The 24,529-nt window shown below is 36.7% G+C and overlaps 1 protein-coding gene across 1 annotated transcript; it reads left to right on the top strand.

The window, feature by feature from the left end:
* Positions 1 to 22,538, top strand: LOC128664564 (interleukin-1 beta-like). Its single transcript, XM_053719382.1, is given in 5 exon segments — positions 1 to 87; positions 178 to 325; positions 10,639 to 10,818; positions 19,235 to 19,371; positions 22,317 to 22,538. Coding segments are annotated over 5 exon segments (774 nt in total).
* Positions 22,539 to 24,529: the final 1,991 nt, after the last annotated feature.

Genomic DNA, 24,529 nt, shown 5'->3' with positions numbered 1-24,529 from the left:
ATGAAGACCCTGACAACCTTTTGCCTGGCCTGCTCTCCCGTTATTGACACTGGCAAGCTATTTGGACCCAGCTACTTGTTTGACCCTGTACTGCTTTGGCACTGCCTATCTGGTTAAAGACTTTTGGACTGTAACCTGGTTAATGAGCTTGTTTTCTCTTTTTGCTTTGATGTACAGACTCTGACGGTTTGCTTGGTGCTGATATTTGGCTCATTTTCTGACTATGCTGCTACTCTGCTTAAGCATAAACAAATCAAGGAGCAAAAAAAACAAATTAAGGAGCAGACACCTGTTGGGACCATGCTTTCAGTTGAGAGGCATAATAGTGAGCCACTATTTCATGATTACATTTTTAATGGTCTTCACGCATGCACATTGGAACTATAAAAGTTAAATGACTTAGCACATGCCCTTTGGAACCACAGGAACGCTGCTTACAGGTTAAGCTTGGATGGTACATTTGTAACTTTACTCACATGATGAAACGGTAATTAAATATGGGAAACGCATTGTGAGTTTTTTATGTGTTGTATGCCTTTTATTAAAACAAACTTTGTATTTTATTTCCGGCTTTGATCTGAGCTTTATTACTTACAATACTGGTCAATCACCATCACTCATTTGCCAGAGTTTACAGCATCTACAGTGTTCACTACAATTTATGGGCTAGCTATTTCATAAAGTGAACCCGCAACACAGACACTTGGGAACATAACAGGAACCACTGTACCAGTGTATGAGCCTGCTGGACAGCTTTGAAAGTCCCATCCTTCTTAATTCGCACCATGTTGTGCATTTCGAAATGTGAGTAGCAAATTGGATGTTCTACACAATTTGGGCACCTTCCTTCTTTCTTGTGTATTCTGCTCAAGCATACCTGAGTATCCAGTTACTTAGGTAAAGAGTTTTACCGTCTGGATTCTTTCTTCTACTGCAACACTTCTTCTTCCATGGTTCTATACTCTAACTGAGGTAGTTATCTTATTATCTTACAGGTATAGATCATTACGAAAATAGTAAGGCAACCTCACATCATACAATGAAGCCTCTTAACAACCTTCACAAATTATATTGAACAATTTATACTACACATTCACTTTGCATTGCAAGCTTTACATCATTACAAATTTCAGATCTTAAACTTCACTCTCCATCCCAATATGCTGTATGCAAGCAAGGTGAGAAAAATGAATGCACCACTTTACCCAGGAGTTCTTAATTTAATAAAGAAAAGGTAAGATTTTTTTTTGTTGTGTTTGTCTTAAAGGGATCAATAAATGTCTATCATGCATATGAAAGGGGCTATTTAGATATATTTAATAGTTAAAGGGATATGAAACCAACATTTTTGTTTCATGATTCAGATATAGCATGTGGTTTTAAACAAATTCTAATTTACTTCTAGTATACATTTTTCTTGGTTCTTTGGTTATCGTTTGTTGAAAAGCAGGGATGTAAGCTCAGGAGATTGCCTATGTCTGGAGCACTATATTTCAGCAGTTATGCAAAAATATTATCAATTTGCAAGAACAATAGATGGCAGCACCATTTCCTGCCATGTAGTGTTCCAGACAGCTACCTAGATATGTCTTCACCATAGAATATCATGCAAATTAAGCAAATTTGATAATATAAGTAAATAGCAAACTTGTTTAAAATTGTATGCTCTGTCTGAATCACAAAAGGAAATTCTTGGGTTCCTTATCCCTTTAAGCGTAAGAACAAAAAATGCTTAATATCTCTGTAACTAGTTTTTAGAATAGCCTTATGCATACACATGGCACTCTTACATTAAAGGGATAGTAAACCCAAAATTGTTCTTTTTTGATTCAAAAAGAACATACAATTTTAAACAACTTTCTAATGTACTTCTATTATCAAATTTGCTTAATTTTCTTGTTATCCTTTGCTGAAGAAACAGCATTGCACTACTGGCAGCTAGCTGAACACATCTAGTGAGTAGGGATGGACGAATGTGTTTATATTCGAATTTGAATGTTAGAACAAATGTTATTGTAGAAATTCGATTTACATAATAGAATGTTGATAAGAACGAATATTCTTAAAAATTCGATTTTCGAATGTTATTTAAAGTTTTCGAATGTTACATTCGAATTTGAATGTCACATTCTAATTCGAATGTCACATTCGAATTTGAATGTCACTTTCGAATTTGAATATTACATTTATAAAACACAATTGTAGACTAGAAACACTATTTCGAATTTGAATGTCACATTCGAATCAAATATCACATTCGAATCGAATATCACATTAGAATTTGAATATTACATTTATAAAACACAGTATTAGACTAGAAATTCTATTTCGAATTCGAATGTCACATTCAAATCGAATATCACATTCAAATCGAATATCACATTCAAATCGAATATCACATTTATTAAACACAGTTGTAAACTAGAAATACTTTTTCGAATTCGAATGTGAATATTACATTTAAAAAACACAGTATTAGACTATATATACTATTTCGAATTTGAATGTGACATTTGAATTCGAATGTCACATTCGAATTCGAATATTACATTTAAAACACAGTATTAGACTAGAAATACTATTTCAAATTTGAATGTAGCATTCGAATTCGAATATTACATTTATTAAACACAGTTGTAGACTAAAAATACTATTTCGAATTTGAATGTCACATTCGAATTCGAATATTACATTTCAAATTGAATGAATACATAGTTAAACATTCTATTATTCTAACGAATATTTTCGAATTTTATTGAAAAATTCGAAAACAAAAAATAAAAAATAGAATGTTAGAATGTTATATAAACATTCGAAATTCGATTTGAACGAACGAATGTATAAAATATTTGTTTTAAATTTTGAATTTTTAGAAACATTCGCCCATTCCTACTAGTGAGCCAATAACAAGAGACAAATGTGTGCAGGTACCAATCAGCACCAGCTCACACTAGTGTATGATATGTGCGTATTATTTTTAAACAAGGGATACTAAGAGAACGACGAACATTTGAAAATAGAAGTAAATTTAAAAGTGTCTTAAAATAGCATGCTCTATATGAATCAGGCAAATTTAATTTTGAATGTGCTATTCCTTTAATTGTGTTTCTCTTCACTCTCTTTTGGAAAATAATTCTATGTATCACCTACTTTTTTAGTATGAAACTTTATTTGCAACTGATACTGGAATATGCCAGTCATCAACATCAAAATCCTGATATATTTTTACAGTTATAATTTCCTATTTTAGTTGATGGGAATAGATGTGGGTTTTTTTGTAACAATTCACAAAATGTCTAAGGTTAAGCAGGAAAAATAAAATAATGCAATTATTATTCAACTATAAAAAAAAAATCACAAAAGTGCAACTAGGTTTGTTTTGTACTAACTTGGAAATTATGGCAATATTTTAACAACAAAATCAGCAGAAAACCTTGCCCCATCCAGCATATAAAGCTGACCAGCATAATTAGAAGCCAGAAACATCAACAAACATCAGCAACATAGTTATCTCTTGAAAAAGTATGAAGAGGCTAACTGAAGAGGATTTTAAATTACACTATTCTAGGTATCTTCAGTACAAAAGCATATAATCATCAAATTACACAGACACAGAAGTTTAAATTCGACTTTTCTTTCTATTGGAAATAGTAACAAACATGGCAGAAGGTCCGGAAATGAATTATATTCTGATGCACAGCTACAGGTAATAAAACTTTAAAAGAAACTCCTTACTTACTCTATTTAATCATTTATGATTGTTGGCTATGACTAAATATTTGTTACATTAAAAAAAATGGGGGATATTTATCAAAGCCTCAATTATGCTGCATTCACCGGCACCAATACGCTCGCTTAGTTAACATCGCCTAACATTGTGGCCGCGAACCTGAATACGCTCTCCATATTTATAAAAAAAGCCGGCAAAAAGCCACCCACCAAGTACGGAGCAATGAGCATCGGACTGTTGTTAACTAACAGTCATCGATTTCGCTGCTATTCGGCTTTTTACCAACTTTATTTATACCCTGTCATCAAAAGCCATCACTATAATAAAATGTTTAACCCCTATCCCGCCGCTCCCTGACCACGCCACAACTGCAATAAAGTTATTAACCCCTATCCCGCCGCTCCCGGACTCCGCCGCCACTAAATAAACGTATTAACCCCTATCCATCTGCTCCCGGACCCCGCCGCCACCTAAATAAACATATTAACCCCTAAACCTCTGGCCTCCCACATCACTACCATTAACTAAACCTATTAACCCCTAAACCGCCAGCCCCCACATTGCCATAAACTAAATTAAGCTATTAACCCCTAAACCTAACAACCCACTAACTTTACATTAAAATTACAACATCCCTATCTTATAATAAATTAAAACTTACCTTTAGAATTAAAATAAACTATATTTAACTATTAATTGACCTACCCTAACTATTATACTAAAATTACATTAAACTAGCAATTCAATTAACTATATTACATATTAAAAAACCCTAACCCTACTCAAATTATTTAAATCTACTATTACTAATTACTAAGTTACAAAAACAAACAAACCACTAAGTTACAAAAACAAACAAACACTGTTACAAAAACAAGCAAACCACAGTATCAAAAATAAAAACGAATTACACCTCATCTAATAGCCCTATCAAAATATAAAAGCCCCCCAAAATAAAATGTTCCAATAAGCCAATAGAATTGAGCTCTCATCCTATTGGCTGATTGGAACAGCCATTAGGATGAGAGCTGCTCAAATCCTATTAGCTGATTGAAACAGCCAATAGGATTTTATCAGCTCCAATCCTATTGGCTGATTGGAACCTTTCAGCCAATAGGAATGCAAGAGACGCCATCTTGGATGACGTCACTTGCATTCAACTTCCAGTTTATGGCGGCCACCGTATTGAAGAGGAGCTCTGTGCCGGATATCTTCAGGATGGACCTGCTCCATGCCAGATGGATAAAGATAGAAGAGGCCGCATGTATGAAGACTTCGCCGGATGGATGAAGATAGAAGAGGCCGCCCGGATGAAGACTTCTTGCCATCCGGATGAAGACTTCTTGCCGGCTGGATGGACCCTTCAAGCGGAACTTCAAAAACTGTAAGTCGATTGTTGGGGTTTAGTGGTAGGTTTATTTAAGGGTTTTTTGGGTGGGTTTTATTTTTAGAGTAGGGTCTGGGCAGGTAAAAGAGCTAAATGCCATTTTAAGGGCAATGCCCATACATATGCCCTTTTCAGGCCAATGGGGAGCATAGGTTTTTTAGATAAGCTTTTAATTTGGGGCGGATGGTTAGGTGGGTGGTGGGTTTTACTTTTGGGGGTGTTTGTATTTTTTTTACAGGTAAAAGAGCTGATTTCTTTGGGGCCCTTTTAAGGGCCATTGGTAGTTTATTGTAGGCTATGTTTTTTTTATTTTGGTGGGGCTTTTTTATTTTGATCAGGCTATTAGATTAAGTGTAATTCATTTTTATTTTTGATACTGTGCTTTGTTTGTTTTTTAACTTAGTGTCTGTTTGTTTTTATAACTTAGTAATTTGTAATAGTAGATTTAAATAATTTGAGTAGGGTTAGGGTTTTTTAATATGTAATATAGTTAATTTAATTGCTAGTTTAATGTAATTTTAGTATAATAGTTAGGGTAGGCTAATTAATAGTTTAATATAGTTTATTTTAATTCTAAAGGTAAGTTTTGATTTATTATAAGATAGGGATGTTGTAATTTTAATGTAAAGTTAGCGGGTTGTTAGGTTTAGGGGTTAATAGCTTAATTTAGTTTATGGCGATGTGGGCGGCTTTGCGGTTTAGGGGTTAATAGGTTTAGTTAATGGTAGTGATGTGGGAGGCCAGAGGTTTAGGGGTTAATACGTTTATTGAGGTGGCGGCGGGGTCTGGGAGTGGCGGTATTGGGGTTAATAACTTTATTTAGTGGCAGCGGGGTCCGGGAGCGGCGGAATAGGGGTTAATACATTTATTTAGTTGCGGCGGGGTCCGGGAGCGGTGGGAGAGGGGTTAATAACATTATGTAGGTGGCAGCGTTGTCGGGAGGCAGATTAGGGGTGTTTAGACTCGGGGCTTATGTTAGTTTGTTAGGTGTTAACGTTACTTCTTTTCTACCATATAAATCAATGGGATATCTGGCACCATCGAACATAAGCTTTTGCTGCTTTCAGACTCCCATTGATTCCTATGGCATCCGCGGCCTCCAAGGTGGCAGATTGAAAACCAGGTACGCTGGGCCAGAAAAGCCGCAAGCGTACCTGTTAACTATTTGATAACTTTGAAAAAGTGTCAAATAGTGCCAAATGTGTATTCGGAACATCTGTAATGATGTAAGCATCGATCTGTGTCGGATAGAGACTGGCAGATCGTATGTTACGTCACAGATTTCAACTTTTGCCGGTCTGTAGGCTTTGATAACTAGGTCGAATCAAGCTCACCACAATTACGCTGCGGAATTCCAGCGTATTTACAGTTGAAGGCTTGATAAATATATTTGTTATTATTAAGGTTACTAGAATGCTCCTGTGCTAGACGTATTCCTAGTTATACTCCATTCTGCATATTAAAATAGTGTAAAGTAGTCACATGTTGTTAATTTAATTTATTTGATTTATTTAGTAGCAATGAAGAAGAATTTCACAAAGACAGCCCATGGGAATCGACGATAAGTTCTCTGATACACTATAGTAACAAATATTGAATTGGAAGGACTTATTGTGAATCCAAACACTGATTTAACAAAAAACATGAACTATGCAAATATTTAAATGGCACGAGATAGATATGATGTCTAAAACATTCGGGATTTCTTTCAATTTTACTTCCATAGAAGTTACAGGATTTAAATGGTGGTTCATGTTTAAACTACAATTCTGGAATAATGCTGGAGGTAGCTGGACATAGAAAATCTTCATATTCTTTTATAGAAACAGGAAAAATAAATGTATTCTCCAACTCAGATGTATTTGAACAGAGAAACAACAATTTTATTGAAGGTTATAACTTTTATATACATTTCAATTAATGTTTTCTTTCAATATACAATCTTTCAATATACAATCTATATTTACTGCATGTATTATATAGATCAAAGTGAAAATCAGGAGCACCGGCAGCAGGTTGTTTAAAAAGTAAACATTTATTCTTTACACCTTAGTGTCATTAAAAATGTTCCAAATGCTTGGCACAAACAATGGAAATAAAGTTAGGAAAGTCTGTTGACAACAACCTTACATGTTTCAGCTCCAAAAGCCGTCCTCAGGTGCTCCTGATTTTCACTTTGATCTATCATTGACTACTTACCCATTGTAAGCACGGCTAGCACTGGAAATTTTATGCTGTGTTCAGGACTTTTTAATCCGGTAGGCTAATTAATAGTTTAATATAGTTTATTTTAATTCTAAAGGTAAGTTTTGATTTATTATAAGATAGGGATGTTGTAATTTTAATGTAAAGTTAGCGGGTTGTTAGGTTTAGGGGTTAATAGCTTAATTTAGTTTATGGCGATGTGGGCGGCTTTGCGGTTTAGGGGTTAATAGGTTTAGTTAATGGTAGTGATGTGGGAGGCCAGAGGTTTAGGGGTTAATACGTTTATTGAGGTGGCGGCGGGGTCTGGGAGTGGCGGTATTGGGGTTAATAACTTTATTTAGTGGCAGCGGGGTCCGGGAGCGGCGGAATAGGGGTTAATACATTTATTTAGTTGCGGCGGGGTCCGGGAGCGGTGGGAGAGGGGTTAATAACATTATGTAGGTGGCAGCGTTGTCGGGAGGCAGATTAGGGGTGTTTAGACTCGGGGCTTATGTTAGTTTGTTAGGTGTTAACGTTACTTCTTTTCTACCATATAAATCAATGGGATATCTGGCACCATCGAACATAAGCTTTTGCTGCTTTCAGACTCCCATTGATTCCTATGGCATCCGCGGCCTCCAAGGTGGCAGATTGAAAACCAGGTACGCTGGGCCAGAAAAGCCGCAAGCGTACCTGTTAACTATTTGATAACTTTGAAAAAGTGTCAAATAGTGCCAAATGTGTATTCGGAACATCTGTAATGATGTAAGCATCGATCTGTGTCGGATAGAGACTGGCAGATCGTATGTTACGTCACAGATTTCAACTTTTGCCGGTCTGTAGGCTTTGATAACTAGGTCGAATCAAGCTCACCACAATTACGCTGCGGAATTCCAGCGTATTTACAGTTGAAGGCTTGATAAATATATTTGTTATTATTAAGGTTACTAGAATGCTCCTGTGCTAGACGTATTCCTAGTTATACTCCATTCTGCATATTAAAATAGTGTAAAGTAGTCACATGTTGTTAATTTAATTTATTTGATTTATTTAGTAGCAATGAAGAAGAATTTCACAAAGACAGCCCATGGGAATCGACGATAAGTTCTCTGATACACTATAGTAACAAATATTGAATTGGAAGGACTTATTGTGAATCCAAACACTGATTTAACAAAAAACATGAACTATGCAAATATTTAAATGGCACGAGATAGATATGATGTCTAAAACATTCGGGATTTCTTTCAATTTTACTTCCATAGAAGTTACAGGATTTAAATGGTGGTTCATGTTTAAACTACAATTCTGGAATAATGCTGGAGGTAGCTGGACATAGAAAATCTTCATATTCTTTTATAGAAACAGGAAAAATAAATGTATTCTCCAACTCAGATGTATTTGAACAGAGAAACAACAATTTTATTGAAGGTTATAACTTTTATATACATTTCAATTAATGTTTTCTTTCAATATACAATCTTTCAATATACAATCTATATTTACTGCATGTATTATATAGATCAAAGTGAAAATCAGGAGCACCGGCAGCAGGTTGTTTAAAAAGTAAACATTTATTCTTTACACCTTAGTGTCATTAAAAATGTTCCAAATGCTTGGCACAAACAATGGAAATAAAGTTAGGAAAGTCTGTTGACAACAACCTTACATGTTTCAGCTCCAAAAGCCGTCCTCAGGTGCTCCTGATTTTCACTTTGATCTATCATTGACTACTTACCCATTGTAAGCACGGCTAGCACTGGAAATTTTATGCTGTGTTCAGGACTTTTTAATCCGGTATCCAGCTCCGGAACGAGCAGAGGCAGTGGTGAGCTGACGTCATCAGACGCATCAGAGGCGCAACCGCGCCCCCCTATCGCTATAGGCTGAGGAGGGTATGGCAGGCTGATTGGAGGATACAGAAGACGCTGAGAGATCCAGGAGAGGATTGCAACAGCGCAAGGCACTCAGCCTCTACCCAGGGACCGGCCGGCATATACGGGGGGGGGGCACGGTAAGAATACCTTTACTTATCATTATATGGGACTTGTTGTCATTGTAACGGGTACACGCTTCTAACGCTCACTACAGCGTGGGCTTCATGCCAGCTTTTACATACTTTTTAAAAACACAATATTGCCACCATCGTTATTTGCTGTGAAACCTTGTTGTTCATTTGTGTATTATATATATATATATATATATATATATATATACACATAATATATATGTTGTGAAACTATTTATTTGTCTACATTGTTCATTATTTAACGTGTTATTTTTTTCTTAAAGGGACACTGAACCCAATTTTTTTCTTTCGTGATTCAGATAGAGCATACAATTTTAAGCAACTTTCTAATTTACTCCTATTATCAATTTTTCTTCATCTCTTGCTATCTTTATTTGAATAATTATTGATTTAGAACTCTGGACAGCACTTTTTTATTGGTGGATTAATTTATCCACCAATCAGCAAGAACAACCCAGGTTGCTCACTAAAAATGGGCCGGCATCTAAACTTACATTCTTGCATTTCAAATAAAGATACCAAGAGAATGAAGAAAATTTGATAATAGGAGTAAATTAGAAAGTTGCTTAAAAATGCATGCTCTATCTGAATCACAAAAGAAAAAATTTGGGTTCAGAGTCCCTTTAATAGGTTAATTTGCTGAAATACACTGGGGAATGATCTAGATATGCTCTCCTTCCAAAGTATTCTATTATTATTATTAGTAGTAGTAGTATTATACAATTACAGACAGCAAACAAAGCACCAAAAGTAGCCAAACTTTTTTTTTTAAATATTTTTTCTAAAGAATCATCAATTCAAACTTTGCTAAAAAAATGTTTGTTTCCTACAAAAAGATTGCACCTATCAGCATATTGTAAAGTGTTGTCTGATAGCAGAGGTCATTGATTAATCTAGTTATTGTATACTAACCTCCTTATTTTACTATTCAATAGAAATGACAAGTGGAAATGTTGCCACCTTTCTGTCCATATATCTTGCATATATAAACATTTACTTAAATATTTTAATATATCTGGCCCCTGGGAGCATTGTAGAGAAGCAGCCACAGTCTAGAGCTGCGCACACAAGCAGTTCCCAGATACAGACTGTGCATCAGCATCATAAGTTAACCCTTTGGAAGCAAGACTACCACACTGCAATATGTTTACATTTCTAAGACATTTGTTGAATAGGATAATTTGCTCCACAAACATAAATAAATTCAGAGTGAAGAAATCATGATTTAACACTCTCTCTCTTTCTCTCTCTCTTGCTCTCTTTCGCTCTCATTACCAACAGTCATACATTTATTTCGTATTGCTTTAGAGCAAGTTTTATACAGCATATCTAAATCTCTGTGTGGAGCTAGATCTGAATATCGGTACTTAACATCAGAAGCATATAAAATTAAGGATTCATTAAGCAGGTCTCTTACCTTATGTGATTTTCATGGGAATGCCAAGCTTGTGGCCTTGCGATTACAGGGACAGAATATTGAGAAAGAAGGTAATACTAAGTTGTGCACATTTTTTAGATATCTATTACACTTGAATACTGGAATATATTAATAGGCAATATAGTAATATAGTTACAGTCGTATGCAAAAGTTTAGGCACCCCTGACAATTTCCATGATTTTCATTTATAAATAATTGGGTGTTTGGATCAGCAATTTCATTTTGATCTATCAAATAACTGAAGGACACAGTAATATTTCAGTAGTGAAATGAGGTTTATTGGATTAACAGAAAATGTGCAATATGCATCAAAACAAAATTAGACAGGTGCATAAATTTGGGCACCCTTGTCATTTTGTTGATTTGAATACCTGTAACTACCTAGCACTGATTAATTGGGACACACAATTGGATTGGTGAGCGCATTAAGCATTGAACTTTATAGACAGGTGCATCCAATAATGAGAAAAGGTATTTAAGGTGGCCAATTGCAAGTTGTTGTTCTCTTTGACTCTCCTCTGAAGAGTAGCAACCTGAAGAGTGGCAACATGGGGGCCTCAAAACAACTCTCAAATGACCTGAAAACAAAGATTGTTCAACATTATGGTTTAGGGAAATGCTACAAAAAGCTATTGCAGAGATTTAAGCTGTCAGTGTCCACTGTGAGGAACATAGTGAGGAAATGGAAGTCCACAGGCACAGTTCTTGTTAAGGCCAGAAGTAAAATATCGGAGAGGCAAAGGATGGTGAGAACGGTCAAAAACTGCCCACAGACCACCTCCAAAGACCTACAACATCATCTTGCTGCAGATGGTGTCACTGTGCATCGTTCAACAATTCAGCGTATGGGAGAGTGATGCGGAAGAAGACTTTTCTGCAAATACGCCACAAACAGAGTTGAGGTATGCAAATGCACATTTGGACAAGCCAGCTTAATTTTGAAAGAAGATGCTGCGGACTGATAAAACAAAGATTGAGTTATTTGATCATAACAAGCAGCGTTATGCATGACGGCAAAAGAACACAGCATTCCAAGACAAACACTTGCTAGCCACAGTAAAATTTGGTGGATGTTTCATCATGCTGTGGGGCTGTGTGGCCAGTGCCGGTACTGGGTATCTTGTTAAAGTTGAAGGTTTGCATGGATTCCACTCAATATCAGCAGATACTTGAGAATAATGTTGAGGAATCAGTCACAGTTGAAGTTACGCCAGAGCTGGTTATTTCATCAAGACAACGACCCAAAACACTGCTCAAAATCTACTCTGGCATTTATGCAGAGGAACAAGTACATAGTTCTGGAATGGCCATCCCTGTCCCCAGACCTGAATATCATCGAAAAGCTGTGGGGTGATTTGAAGCAGGCTGTCCATGCTCAGCAACCATCAAACCTAACTGAACTGGAGATGTTTTGCAAGGAATAATGGTCTAAAATACCATCATCCAGAATCCAGACACTCATTACAGGCTATCGGAAGCATCTAGAGGCTGTTATTTCAGCTTAAGGAGGCTCTACTAAATATTGATGCAATATTTCTGTTGGGGTGCCCAAATTTATGCACCTGTCTAATTTTGTTTTGATGCATATTGCACATTTTCTGTTAATCCAATAAACCTAATTTCATTACTGAAATATTAATGTGTCCTTCAGTTATTTGATAGATCAAAATGAAATTGCGGATCCAAAACACCCAATTATTTATAAATGACAATCATGGAAATTGTCAGGGGTGCCTAAACTTTTGCATATGTCTATATACTGATAAATATATATACAGTATATTGCATCAGTTGTATGCACTCACTCACATTTGTTTCATAAGTTGCCCAGGTGACTCCCCTCAAAATCATTGATAAAACATCAGGCATAAAGATGGGCACTTTACATCATCCAAACTTTATCTTTATTTCATAAATCACATCAAATACAAGTCAACGTTTTGGCTATTATTGTAAGCCTTTTTCAAGACAGTCTTAGAGCACTTCAGATGCAGCATCTCGCGCCACCATACACTAGCTAGTGTATGGTGGCGTGAGACGCTGCATCTGAAATACTCTAAGACTGTCTTGAAAAAGGCTTACAATAATAGACAAAACGTCGACTTGTATTTGATGTGATTTATGAAATAAAGATAAAGATTGGATGATGTAAAGACCCATGAGTGCCTACCTTTGTGCCTGATATATATATATATATATATATATATATATATATATATATATATATATATATAAAAACAAAAAAAGGATGATTAGGACAGCGCTCTCACAAAGGGAGATGGCAAAAATCCAATAGCCAAAAACTCATAAAGATGAACCTAATAATTAGGAGGTTAAGAGTGTGTACATATAATGTGTAATGTGTAATCCCCACTAGTAAACAGATATATCAACTAGTTAAGAAGAGCAGGAGTGAAGAAAAGGCTATCCTCACTTCGTCAGAGAGAAATTCTGATGAAGTGAGGAGAGCCTCACGAAATGCGTAAGGGCGGAGCTTTACAGCGTGATCCGGTCTCGCGGTCTTGGAACTTAGATACCTATACCGGCAGCTGTTATTTTTATCTATTCACTGCATCAACACGGAACTTTGAGTTTCTACTATTATAACAAGAGACACTGAAGCACAGTTTCACAGAAGCACGGGACTTCGAATCAGGTCTGTTCTTTGTCGTTCTCCACGGATGGAACATTTGTAGTTTTCAATTGCCACAAGAGTTTTTGGAATATAGGATTCTGTGTGGTTATTTCTACTTACTACAAGAGACTTTGGAGACTAGAAACTTTGGAAAAATTGAAACTCAGGACTCTGATGATCAGATGAGTGTACATTATTAACCAGTATACAGCTCTGATTTTTACTTTACACACCAATATTGGTTTTCATCCATACATCCATATGTGCACATATTGACTATTTTTAAGTGGACACTATCTCCCCACGGAAACTATTTTTCTGAGTCTTTTAAGACTAGGAGCCTGTTCTTTTATTTGTGTTACTGCAGTTACTTTTAACCAGTGTAATAAAGCTGTTTTCTTCACTCCTGCTCTTCTTAAGTAGTTGATATATCTGTTTACTAGTGGGGATTACACATTACACATTATATGTACACACTCTTAACCTCCTAATTATTAGGTTCAACTTTATGAGTTTTGGCTATTGGATTTTTGCCATCTCCCTTTGTGAGAGTGCTGTCCTAATCCTCCTTTATTTTGTTTACTTACCTCACACACGGCTAGATTACGAGTTTTTGACGGTAAGGCTTGCGGTGTTAATGAGCAGTTTATGCTCACCGCTCACCTACAAACAACGCTGGTATTACAGTTTTTTTTAAACCCGGCATTAGCCGCAAAAAAGTAAACGGAGAGCAAAATTTAGCTCCATATCTCACCTCAATACCAGCGCTGCTTACGGTAGCGGTGAGCTGGATGAACGTGCTCATGCACGATTTCCCCATAGGAATCAATGGGGCAGATTTAGCTGAAAAAAAAACTAACACCTGCAAAAAAGCAGCGTTCAGCTCCTAACGCAGCTCCATTGATTCCTATGGGGAAATACTTTTTATGTCTACACCTAACTCCCTAACATGAACCCAGAGTCTAAACACCCCTAATATTACACTTATTAACCCCTAATCTGCTGCCCCGGCATCGCCGACACCTGCTTTATATTATTAACCCCTAATCTGCCGCTTCGGACTCCGCCGCCACCTACATTATACTTATGAACCCCTAATCTGCTGCCCCCAACATCGCCGAACCCTACATTATAGTTATTAAGCCCTAATCTGCTCCCCAATCTCGCCGCAACCTAAAAACATTTTATAACCCCTAATCTGCCGCCCCCAACGTCGCTGCCACTATAATAAATATATTAACCCCTAAACCTAAGTCTAACCCTAACCCTAACACCCCCTAACTTAAATATAATTTAAATAAATCTAAAGAAAATTACTACAATTAACTAAATTATTCCTATTTAAAACTAAATACTTACCTAAAAAATAACCACTAAAATAGCTACAATATAACTAATAATTACATTGTAGCTATCTCAGGGTTTAATTTTATTTTACAGGCAACTTTCTATTTTTTTAACTAGGTACAATAGTTATTAAATAGTTATTAACTATTTAATAACTACCTAGCTAAAATAAAGACAAATTGGCCTGTAAAATAAAACCTAACCTAAGTTACAATTACACCTAACACTACACTATAATTAAATAAATTCCCTAAACTAACTACAATTAAATACAATTAAATACAATTATCTAAATTATGAAAAAAAACAAACGCTAAATTACAGAAAATAATAAAATAATTTCAATTTTTTTAAACTAATTAAACCTAATCTAATCCCCATAATAAAATAAAAAAGCCCCCTAAATAATAAAAATCCCTACCCTATACTAAATTACAAATAGCCCTTAAAAGGGCTTTTTGCGGGGCATTGCCCCAAAGTAATCAGCTCTTTTACCTGTAAAAAAAAATACAATACCCCCCCAACATTAAAACCCACCACCCACACACCCAACCCTACTCTAAAACCCACCCAATCCCCCCTTACTAAAACCTAACACTAACCCCTTGAAGATCACCCTACCTTGAGACGTCTTCACCCAACCGGGCAGACGTGGTCCTCCAGACGGCAAGAAGTCTTCATCCTATCCGGGCAGAAGAGGTCCTTCAGAAGGCCAGAAGTCTTCATCCAGACGGCATCTTCTATCTTCATCCATCCGGAGTGGAGCGGGTCCATCTTCAAGACATCTGACGGGGAGCATCCTCTTCTTTCCAGGTAATGACGGTACCTTTAAGTGATGTCATCCAAGATGGCGTCCCTTCAATTCCGATTGGCTGATAGAATTCTATCAGCCAATTGGAATTAAGGTAGACAAAATCCTATTGGCTGATTCAATCAGCCAATAAGATTAGCTTGCATTCTATTGGCTGATTGGAACAGCCAATAGAATGCGAGCTCAATCCTATCGGCTGATTGGATCAGCCAATAGGATTGAACTTCAATCCTATTGGCTGATTGGATCAGCCAATAGGATTTTTTCTACCTTAATTCCTATTGGCTGATAGAATTCTATCAGCCAATCGGAATTGAAGGGACGCCATCTTGGATGACATCACTTAAAGGTAACGTCATTTAGTGTTAGTCGTCAGAAAGAAGAGGATGTTCCGCATCGGATGTCTTGAAGATGGACCCGCTCCGCTCCGGAGGTCAATTTGTCTTTATTTTAGCTAGATAGTCATTAAATAGTTAATAACTATTTAATAACTATTGTACCTAGTTAAAATAAATACAAAGTTGCCTGTAAAATAAAAATAAAACCTAAGCTAGCTACAATGTAACTATTAGTTATATTGTAGCTAGCTTAGGGTTTATTTTATAGGTAAGTATTTAGTTTTAAATAGGAATAATTTATTTAATTGTAGTAATTTTATTTAGATTATTTTAAATTATATTTAAGTTAGGGGGGTGTTAGGGTTAGGGTTAGACTTAGGTTTAGGGGCTAATAACTTTAATATAGTTGTGGCAACGTTGGGGGCGGCAGATTAGGGGTTAATAAATGTAGGTAGGTGTCGGCGATGTTAGGGATGGTAGATTAGGGGTTAATAAAATTTAACTAATGTTTGCGAGGCAGGAGTACGGCAGTTTAGGGGTTAATATATTTATTGAAGTGGTGGAGATGTCTGGTCGGCATATTAGGGATTAAAAAATTTATTTAAGTGTTTGCGATGTGGGGGGGGGGCTCGGTTTAGGGGGTAATAGGTAGTTTATGGGTGTTAGTGTACTTTTTAGCACTTTAGTTAAGAGTTTTATTTTACGACGTTAGCCCATAAAACTCTTAACTACTGACTTTTAAATGCAGTAGGAGTCTTGACAGGAGAGGGTCTACCGCTCACTTTTTCCAAGACTCGTAATACCGGCGTTAGGAAAATCCCATTGAAAAGATAGGATACGCAATTGACGTAAGTGGATTTGCGGTATGCTCAAGTCACGGAAAAAAAGTGAGCGGTACACCTGTACCTGTAAGACTCGTAATACCAGCGGGCGTTAAAAAGCAGCGTTGGGACCTCTCAACGCTGCTTTTTAACCCTAACGCAAGACTCGTAATCTAGGCGATAGATTTCCTGTATTTTAGTGAATTTACAGGTCCAGTCTATATTCTGGATAGCAGCACTCAAGGGGCACCATAGCCTCTCTTTTTCCACTATTCAGTTACTTATTGGATTTAGGATCCTACCTTATACGTTCTCACCTATATTAAAAATTCTGGTTTATTTTATAGCACTAACACACCTCTCCTGTTCTCATATATATATATATATATATATATATATATATATATATATATATATATATATATATATATATATATATATATATATATATATATATATATATATATATACAGTATATATGTATATATATATATATATATATATATATGCATAAACAAAAAGGTATTAGCGCACATCCATTTCAAAAGCACAACAAATTGTAAAACACATCAAGAGTCAACTATTATATGTGCGCTAATACCTTTTTGTTTGTGTATTGACTAGGTCATATTGACAGCACTCCCAAAGATGTGTATATCAACTTTTTGTAAGGTGTGCTAAACTAAATGTTGTAAATGTATTAAAACATAATCAGGGAGACTGACCAGCTCCCATTGGTTAAAACACCCCACCCTAGCTCAGGTGTGCTCATGACAGTGTAATAGAGTTGTGAATATTAAGCCAGGGAGTCTTATACTATTATGAAGAGTAAAAGCAGGAATGATTCAGCCCTCTGAGGCAAAGGACTGTAGTGTTAGGACCAGTCTATATTGGGGCACCTTGTAAGTTGGTGACTGTATAAGCAGAATATAACCATATTGTGTGACTAAGATCCCAATTTTATTTAAAAAGAATAGTTGACTCTTGATGTGTTTTGCAGGCAATTTTAGGCAGCAGTTAAAAAAATAATATTGTGCTTTTGAAAATTGATGTGCGCTAATATCTTTTTGTTTGTGTGTTGACCAGGTCATATTGGCAGCACTCCCAAAGATGTGTATATACACTTTTTGTAAGGTGTGCTAAACCAAATTTATAGATAGATAGATAGATAGATAGATAGATTAAAGATAGATAGATAGATAGATAGATAGATAGATAGATAGATAGATAGATTGATAGATAGATGATAAATAGATAGATAGATAGATGGATTGATAAATAGATAGATAGATAGATAGATAGATAGATAGATAGAAGATAGATGGATGATATAAAGATGATAGATAAATATATAGATTATAAATAGATAGATGACAGATAAAGTAGCAATGTTAAATAAATATTTTCTAAACTAAATATTGATTTCCTAATAAATACATGGAATTCAAGCTGAAACTCTACTTTCAAATATATATTTTAAATAAAATATTGAAATTTGCATTTGTAATATACTGAAATTCAGACAGATGGACATATATAGATAGATAGGTGGATAGAGATAGATGATAGATAGGTGGATAGAGATAGATGATAGATGGATAGATAGATAGATAGATAGATAGATAGATAGATAGATAGATAGATGATAGATAGATAGATATAGATGATAGGTGATAGATAGATAGGTCGATCGATAGATAGATAGATAGATAGATAGATAGATAGATAGATAGAGTAGCAATGTTAAATATTATCTAAACAAAATACTGGTTTCCTAAAAAATAAATGGAATTCAAGGTCAAACTATATCTATCTATCTATCTATCTATCTATCTATCTATCTATATATATATATATATATATATATATATATATATATATATATATATATATATATTACATTACATTATTATTTTAAAATTCAGACAGGCAGATATAGATAGATAGATAGATAGATAGATAGATAGATAGATAGATAGATAGATAGATAGATAGATAGATAGATACAGTAGATAAATAGACAGACAGACAGATAAAGTAGCAATGTTAAAGAAACAGTATTTAAACAAAATACTAATTGATTTCCTAATAATTACATGGAATTCTAGCTGCAACTTTATAAATTTGCCATTACAATATATTAACGGAAAGACCAACATAATTTACATGAATGAAAATTAAAATAAAATATGGTTAATAATGCTTGCATTTACAATATTAGGTCATTATTATTACTATTATTATTATTATTATCTATTATTAATGCACTAAAAACTTCTGCAAGTCTCTATAAGAGCTACCATATATATATATATATATATAAACACATAAATATTTATGTATACACCATTAAGTATTGTATTTGTATTTATTTTGTATATACACATAATTTCAGACATTGGACATCTGTGACTTAAGCGCTTCTCAACTTGTGTTCCAATTGCGTGTATCATTTATCAAATTTCCTCAAATTGTGTTTATATTTTTATTGATAACTTTTTATTTTATTTTCAGAGACGATAAATATGGCATTTTACTCAACAACAGTTTTTAACACAGCTGCAAAACAACCAGTTGTATTGGGGCTCTTGGGACGGAATCTTTACCTATCATGTGTCTTCAAAGAAAATGCTCCTCGGTTGTCTTTGGAGGCGAGTTTACGAAACAAATTAAGCCATATATTTTTAAAGTGTGGTCTTAATATTAAAGGGACACTGAAACCAAATTTTTTCTTTCGTGATTCAGATAGAGCATGCAATTTTAAGCAACTTTCTAATTTACTCCTATTATCAAATTTTCTTCATTCTCTTGGTATCTTTATTTGAAATGCAAGAATGTAAGTTTAGATGCCGGCCCATTTTTGGTGAACAACCTGGGTTGTTCTTGCTGATTGGTTGATAAATTCATCCACCAATAAAAAAGTGCTGTCCAGAGTCCTTAACCAAAAGAAAGCCTAGATGCATTCTTTTTCAAATAAAGATAGCAAGAGAACGAAGAAAATTTAATAATAAGAGTAAATTAGAAAGTTGCTTAAAATTGCATGCTCTATCTGAATCACAAAAGAAAAAATTTGGGTTCAGTGTCCCTTTAACCCCTTAACGACACGAGTCGTACAGGGTACGTCGCACACAACCTGGTCTTTAAAGACCAGCGACGTACCCTGTACGACTTTGGGGATTAAAGCGGCTGGAAGCGATCCTGCTTTACAGTTATTGCAGTGATGCCTCGATATGGAGGCATCCTGCAATAACATTTTTCCCCCATCCGATGCAGAGAGAGCCACTCTGTGGCCCTCTCTGCACCGGCATCGATGGCCGCAATCGTTGGTGGGTGGGAGCTGACGTGGGAGGCGGGTGGGCGGCCATTGATGAAAGGCTGAAGAGAGAGGAGGGCGGGATCGCGGGTGGGGTTGTCGGGAGTGCGCAGCGGAGCGCGCGCGTGCACGGGGGGCGGCGGGCGGGCGCGTGCACGGGGAGGGAGCGGGTGGGAACCGCTTCACTACAGAAAAAAACATTGTATAGAAGTGGCAGTAAGGGGGGATAAAATCCCTAATGAAAGTTAATCCAAGGGATCTGGAAGCGGGTGGGGGATTGGTCTGTGGGGGGGGGGGGGAAGCTACACTACAGAAAAAAGGAAAATAAATAAAAAAAAAATAAAAAAATACATTTTTATTTGCAAACTGGGTACTGGCAGACAGCTGCCAGTACCCAAGATGGCTCCCAGTAAGTTAGAGGTGGAGGGTAGAGAGCTGTTTGGGGGGGATCAGGGAGGTTGGGGGCTAAGGGGGGATCCTACACAGCTGCATATGTAAATATGCTATATAATTTTTTTTTTATTTTTTTAAATACACCTTTTATTTTAGTACTGGCAGACTTTCTGCCAGTACTTAACATGGCGGGGGCAATTGTGGGATGGGTGAGGGAAGAGAGCTGTTTGGGAGGGATCCTGGGGTGTGATGTGTCAGGTGGGAGGCTGATCTCTACGCTAAAGCTAAAATTAACCCTGCAAGCTCCCTACAAATGACCTAATTAACCCCTGCACTGCTGGGCATAATACACGTGTGGTGCGCAGCGGCATTTAGCGGCCTTATAATTACCAAAAAGCAACGCCAAAGCCATATATGTCTGCTATTTCTGAACAAAGGGGATCCCAGAGAAGTATTTACAATCATTTATGCCATACTTGCAAAAGTTGTTTGTAAATAATTTCAGTGAGAAACCTAAAATTGTGAAAAATTTTAAGTTTTTTTTTATTTAATCGCATTTAGCGGTGAAATGGTAGCATGAAATATACCAAGATGGGCCTAGATCAATACTTGGGGTTGTCTACTACACTACACTAAAGCTAAAATTAACCCTAGACGCTCCCTACATGCTCCCTAATTAACCCCTTCACTGCTGGGCATAATACACGTGTGATGCGCAGTGGCATTTAGCGGCCTTCTAATTACCAAAAAGCAACGCCAAAGTCATATATGTCTGCTATTTCTGAACAAAGGGGATCCCAGAGAAGCATTTACAACCATTTATGCCATAATTGCACAAGTTGTTTGTAAATAATTTCAGTGAGAAACCTAAAGTTTGTGAAAATATTTGGGGAAAAGGTGAACAATTTTTTTTATTTGATTGCATTTGGTGGTGAAATGGTGGCATGAAATATACCAAAATGGGCCTACATCAATACTTTGGGATGTCTTCTAAAAAAAAATATACACATGTCAAGGGATATTCAGGGATTCCTGAAAGATATCAGGGTTCCAATGTAACTAGCGCTAATTTTGAAAAAAAAAGTGGTTTGGAAATAGCAAAGTGCTACTTGTATTTATGGCCCTATAACTTGCAAAAAAAGCAAAGAACATGTAAACATTGGGTATTTCTAAACTCAGGACAAAATTTAGAAACTATTTAGCATGGGTGTTTTTTGGTGGTTGTAGATGTGTAACAGATTGTGGGGGTCAAAGTTAGAAAAAGTGTGTTTTTTTCCATTTTTTCCTCATATTTTATCATTTTTTTAAAGTAAATGATAAGATATGATAAAAATAATGGTATCTTTAGAAAGTCCATTTAATGGCGAGAAAAACGGTATATAATATGTGTGGGTACAGTAAATGAGTAAGAGGAAAATTACAGCTAAACACAAACACTGCAGAAATTTAAAAATAGCCCTGGTCCTTCAGGGAAAGAAATTTAAAAATGGCCTTGTCCTTAAGGGGTTAATGTCTTTATATCAAGAACAAATACTTTCGGTAAAGACTATAAACATTCCCTACGTCTGTGCATTAATCACAAGTTAATACAAACAGTGTTATGAACTGATGTCTATTCTTCTTCCATCAAAACCCATGCAAAATACTTGTTTTACAGCATATAACATCCCAATAAAAGTGTTGCGCACTGTATGTATCTATAGTGCATTAATATGGTACATTTCAAAACAAAAGAACAATATCAAAGATGCCAACTGCATATTCTAAACAGTAGCTAGTTGTTAGCATCAGGAAAAATAGAATTCTATAGAATTACAATCTAATAGAAAAAAAATACTTATTGAGAACATATTTTTGAATATCAGTTAATGTGTTGTTTCTATTGCTTAGGTGGTCAGCAACATCCGAAAAATTAAAAATGAAGACTTGAAGCGTTTCATTTTTCTAAAATCTAAAAACAGTACAAATGTTTATGCAAGGATTAGCTTTGAGTCTGCCTCTTACCCCGACTGGTATATAAGCACCTCTAAAAAGGATAATGAGCCAGTTCAGATAGTTCATGAAAAAAATTAAGAAAGCCTTAATGAATTTAATATCATCAAGGATATGTGACATCATGTCTACAACCACACTGTTTGCATGTATAGAGCAGAATGTAGCAGTACTAAAAACAAAACAGATCAGTAGCAAGAGCCAATAATAAATAAATAATAAAATGAAATCTTCAGTTACATATTTTTATTACAATGATTGCAGTTCTTGAAGTACAGAGCAGAAAACTGCAACAGATCAGTAGCAATACTTTTTGGGGATCAAAAAAAAATAATAGTAATTGTAATAATAGGAATGTAATAATACAAATGGTATACTAATGTGTGTGTGTATATAGTGTATATATATATATATATATCCTCCACTACACACAAAATATAGAGAAAATAACTTAATAACCATCCCAGAAGAGAACTATTTCATCAGCTGGGAGAAGGTTTGAATCACTGCTGGGTGAAGTTGGTTTCTGGAACTTCACCCAGCAGTGATTCAAACCTTCTCCCAGCTGATGAGTGGCAAAAACCACGAAACAGTCTGTCCTGGGATGGTTATGAATCACTGCACTAACCCTAGCTAAGCTTATAAGCTGTGTGAACAGCGATGCTTTGGCGTAAAGGGAATCCGCTGAAAAGCAGACTTGAAGTAAAAAAGTGTGCCATTGTGAATCTCATTTGCATATCTTACCCAGAATCCTTTGCTGCATTGGAAACAATGTAATTCGGAGGTTTTCTGTGGGAAAAACAAGCCTTCTGGCCTGTCTAGAATTGTTAATGAACTACACAATGAGTTATTTTCTCTCTTTCTCTCTCTCTCTCTCTCTCTGTCTCTCTCTCTCTCTCTCTCTCTCTCTCTCTCTGTCTCTCTCTCTCTCTCTCTCTAAATATTTCTATCCTATATAAAAAAAGGCCAAGTGTGTTTGTCTGAAGCTGTCATGCGCAGTAGAGACTGCACACAAGGACAAACACACCTGGCCTTCCAACTAACCTCCTGGTGTCGTGTGGTGGAGTGGGCGTGACCGGGTGGGTGCAGCATGGGCGGGGCCGGACATGACATGGACGGGGCCGGACGTGGTGTGGGCGGACCGGCGTGGGGCGGGCTGGGCGTGGGCGGGGCCAGATGCCGGGGCTGCCGAGAGACAAAGAGCTCTAAAGAGGGGGGATAGAGAGAACATAAGAGGGTGAATAGAGAGAGCAGAAGAGGGGGGATAGAGAGAGGGAGAGAGAGAGACAGCAAAAGAGAGAGGGGGAGAGAGACAGCAAAAGAGAGGGGGGAGAGAGACAGCAAAAGATGGAGGGGGAGAGAGACAGCAAAAGAGAGGGGGGAGAGAGACAGCAAAAAAGAGGGGGGAGAGAGACAGCAAAAAGAGAGGGGTGGAGAGAGACAGCAAAAAGAGAGGGTGGAGAGAGACAGCAAAAGAGAGAGGGGAGAGAGCTCAAAAGAGAGGGGGGAGAGAGACAGCAAAATAGAGGGGGGAGAGAGACAGCAAAAGAGAGGGGGGAGAGAGCACAAAAGAGAGGGGTAGAGAGACAGCAAAAGAGAGGGGGGAGAAAGACAGCAAAAGAGAGGGGGAGAGAGCACAAAAGAGAGGGGGGAGAGAGCACAAAAGAGAGGAGGGAGAGAGACAGCAAAATAGATGGGGGAGAGAGACAGCAAAAAAGAGGGGGAGAGAGACAGCAAAAGAGAGGGGGAAGAGTGCACAAAAGAGAGGGGGGAGAGAGCGCAAAAGAGAATGGGGCGAGAGACAGCAAAAGAGAGGGGGGAGAGAGACAGCAAAAGAGAGGGGGTAGAGAGACAGCAAAAGAGAGAGGGGAGAGAGACAGCAAAAGAGAGAGGGGAGAGAGACAGCAAAAGAGAGGGGGGAGAGAGACAGCAAAAGAGAGGGGGGAGAGAGACAGCAAAAAGAGAGGGGGAGAGAGACAGCAAAAAGAGAGGGGGGAGAGAGACAGCAAAAGAGAGAGGGGAGAGAGCACAAAAGAGAGGGGGAGAGAGACAGCAAAAGAGAGGGGGGAGAGAGACAGCAAAAGAGAGAGGGGAGAGAGACAGCAAAAGAG

Source organism: Bombina bombina, chromosome 6, assembly GCF_027579735.1.
Source record: "Bombina bombina isolate aBomBom1 chromosome 6, aBomBom1.pri, whole genome shotgun sequence".
NCBI classification, from domain to species: domain Eukaryota; kingdom Metazoa; phylum Chordata; class Amphibia; order Anura; family Bombinatoridae; genus Bombina; species Bombina bombina.
This window is presented reverse-complemented; position numbering and strand designations above follow the sequence as displayed.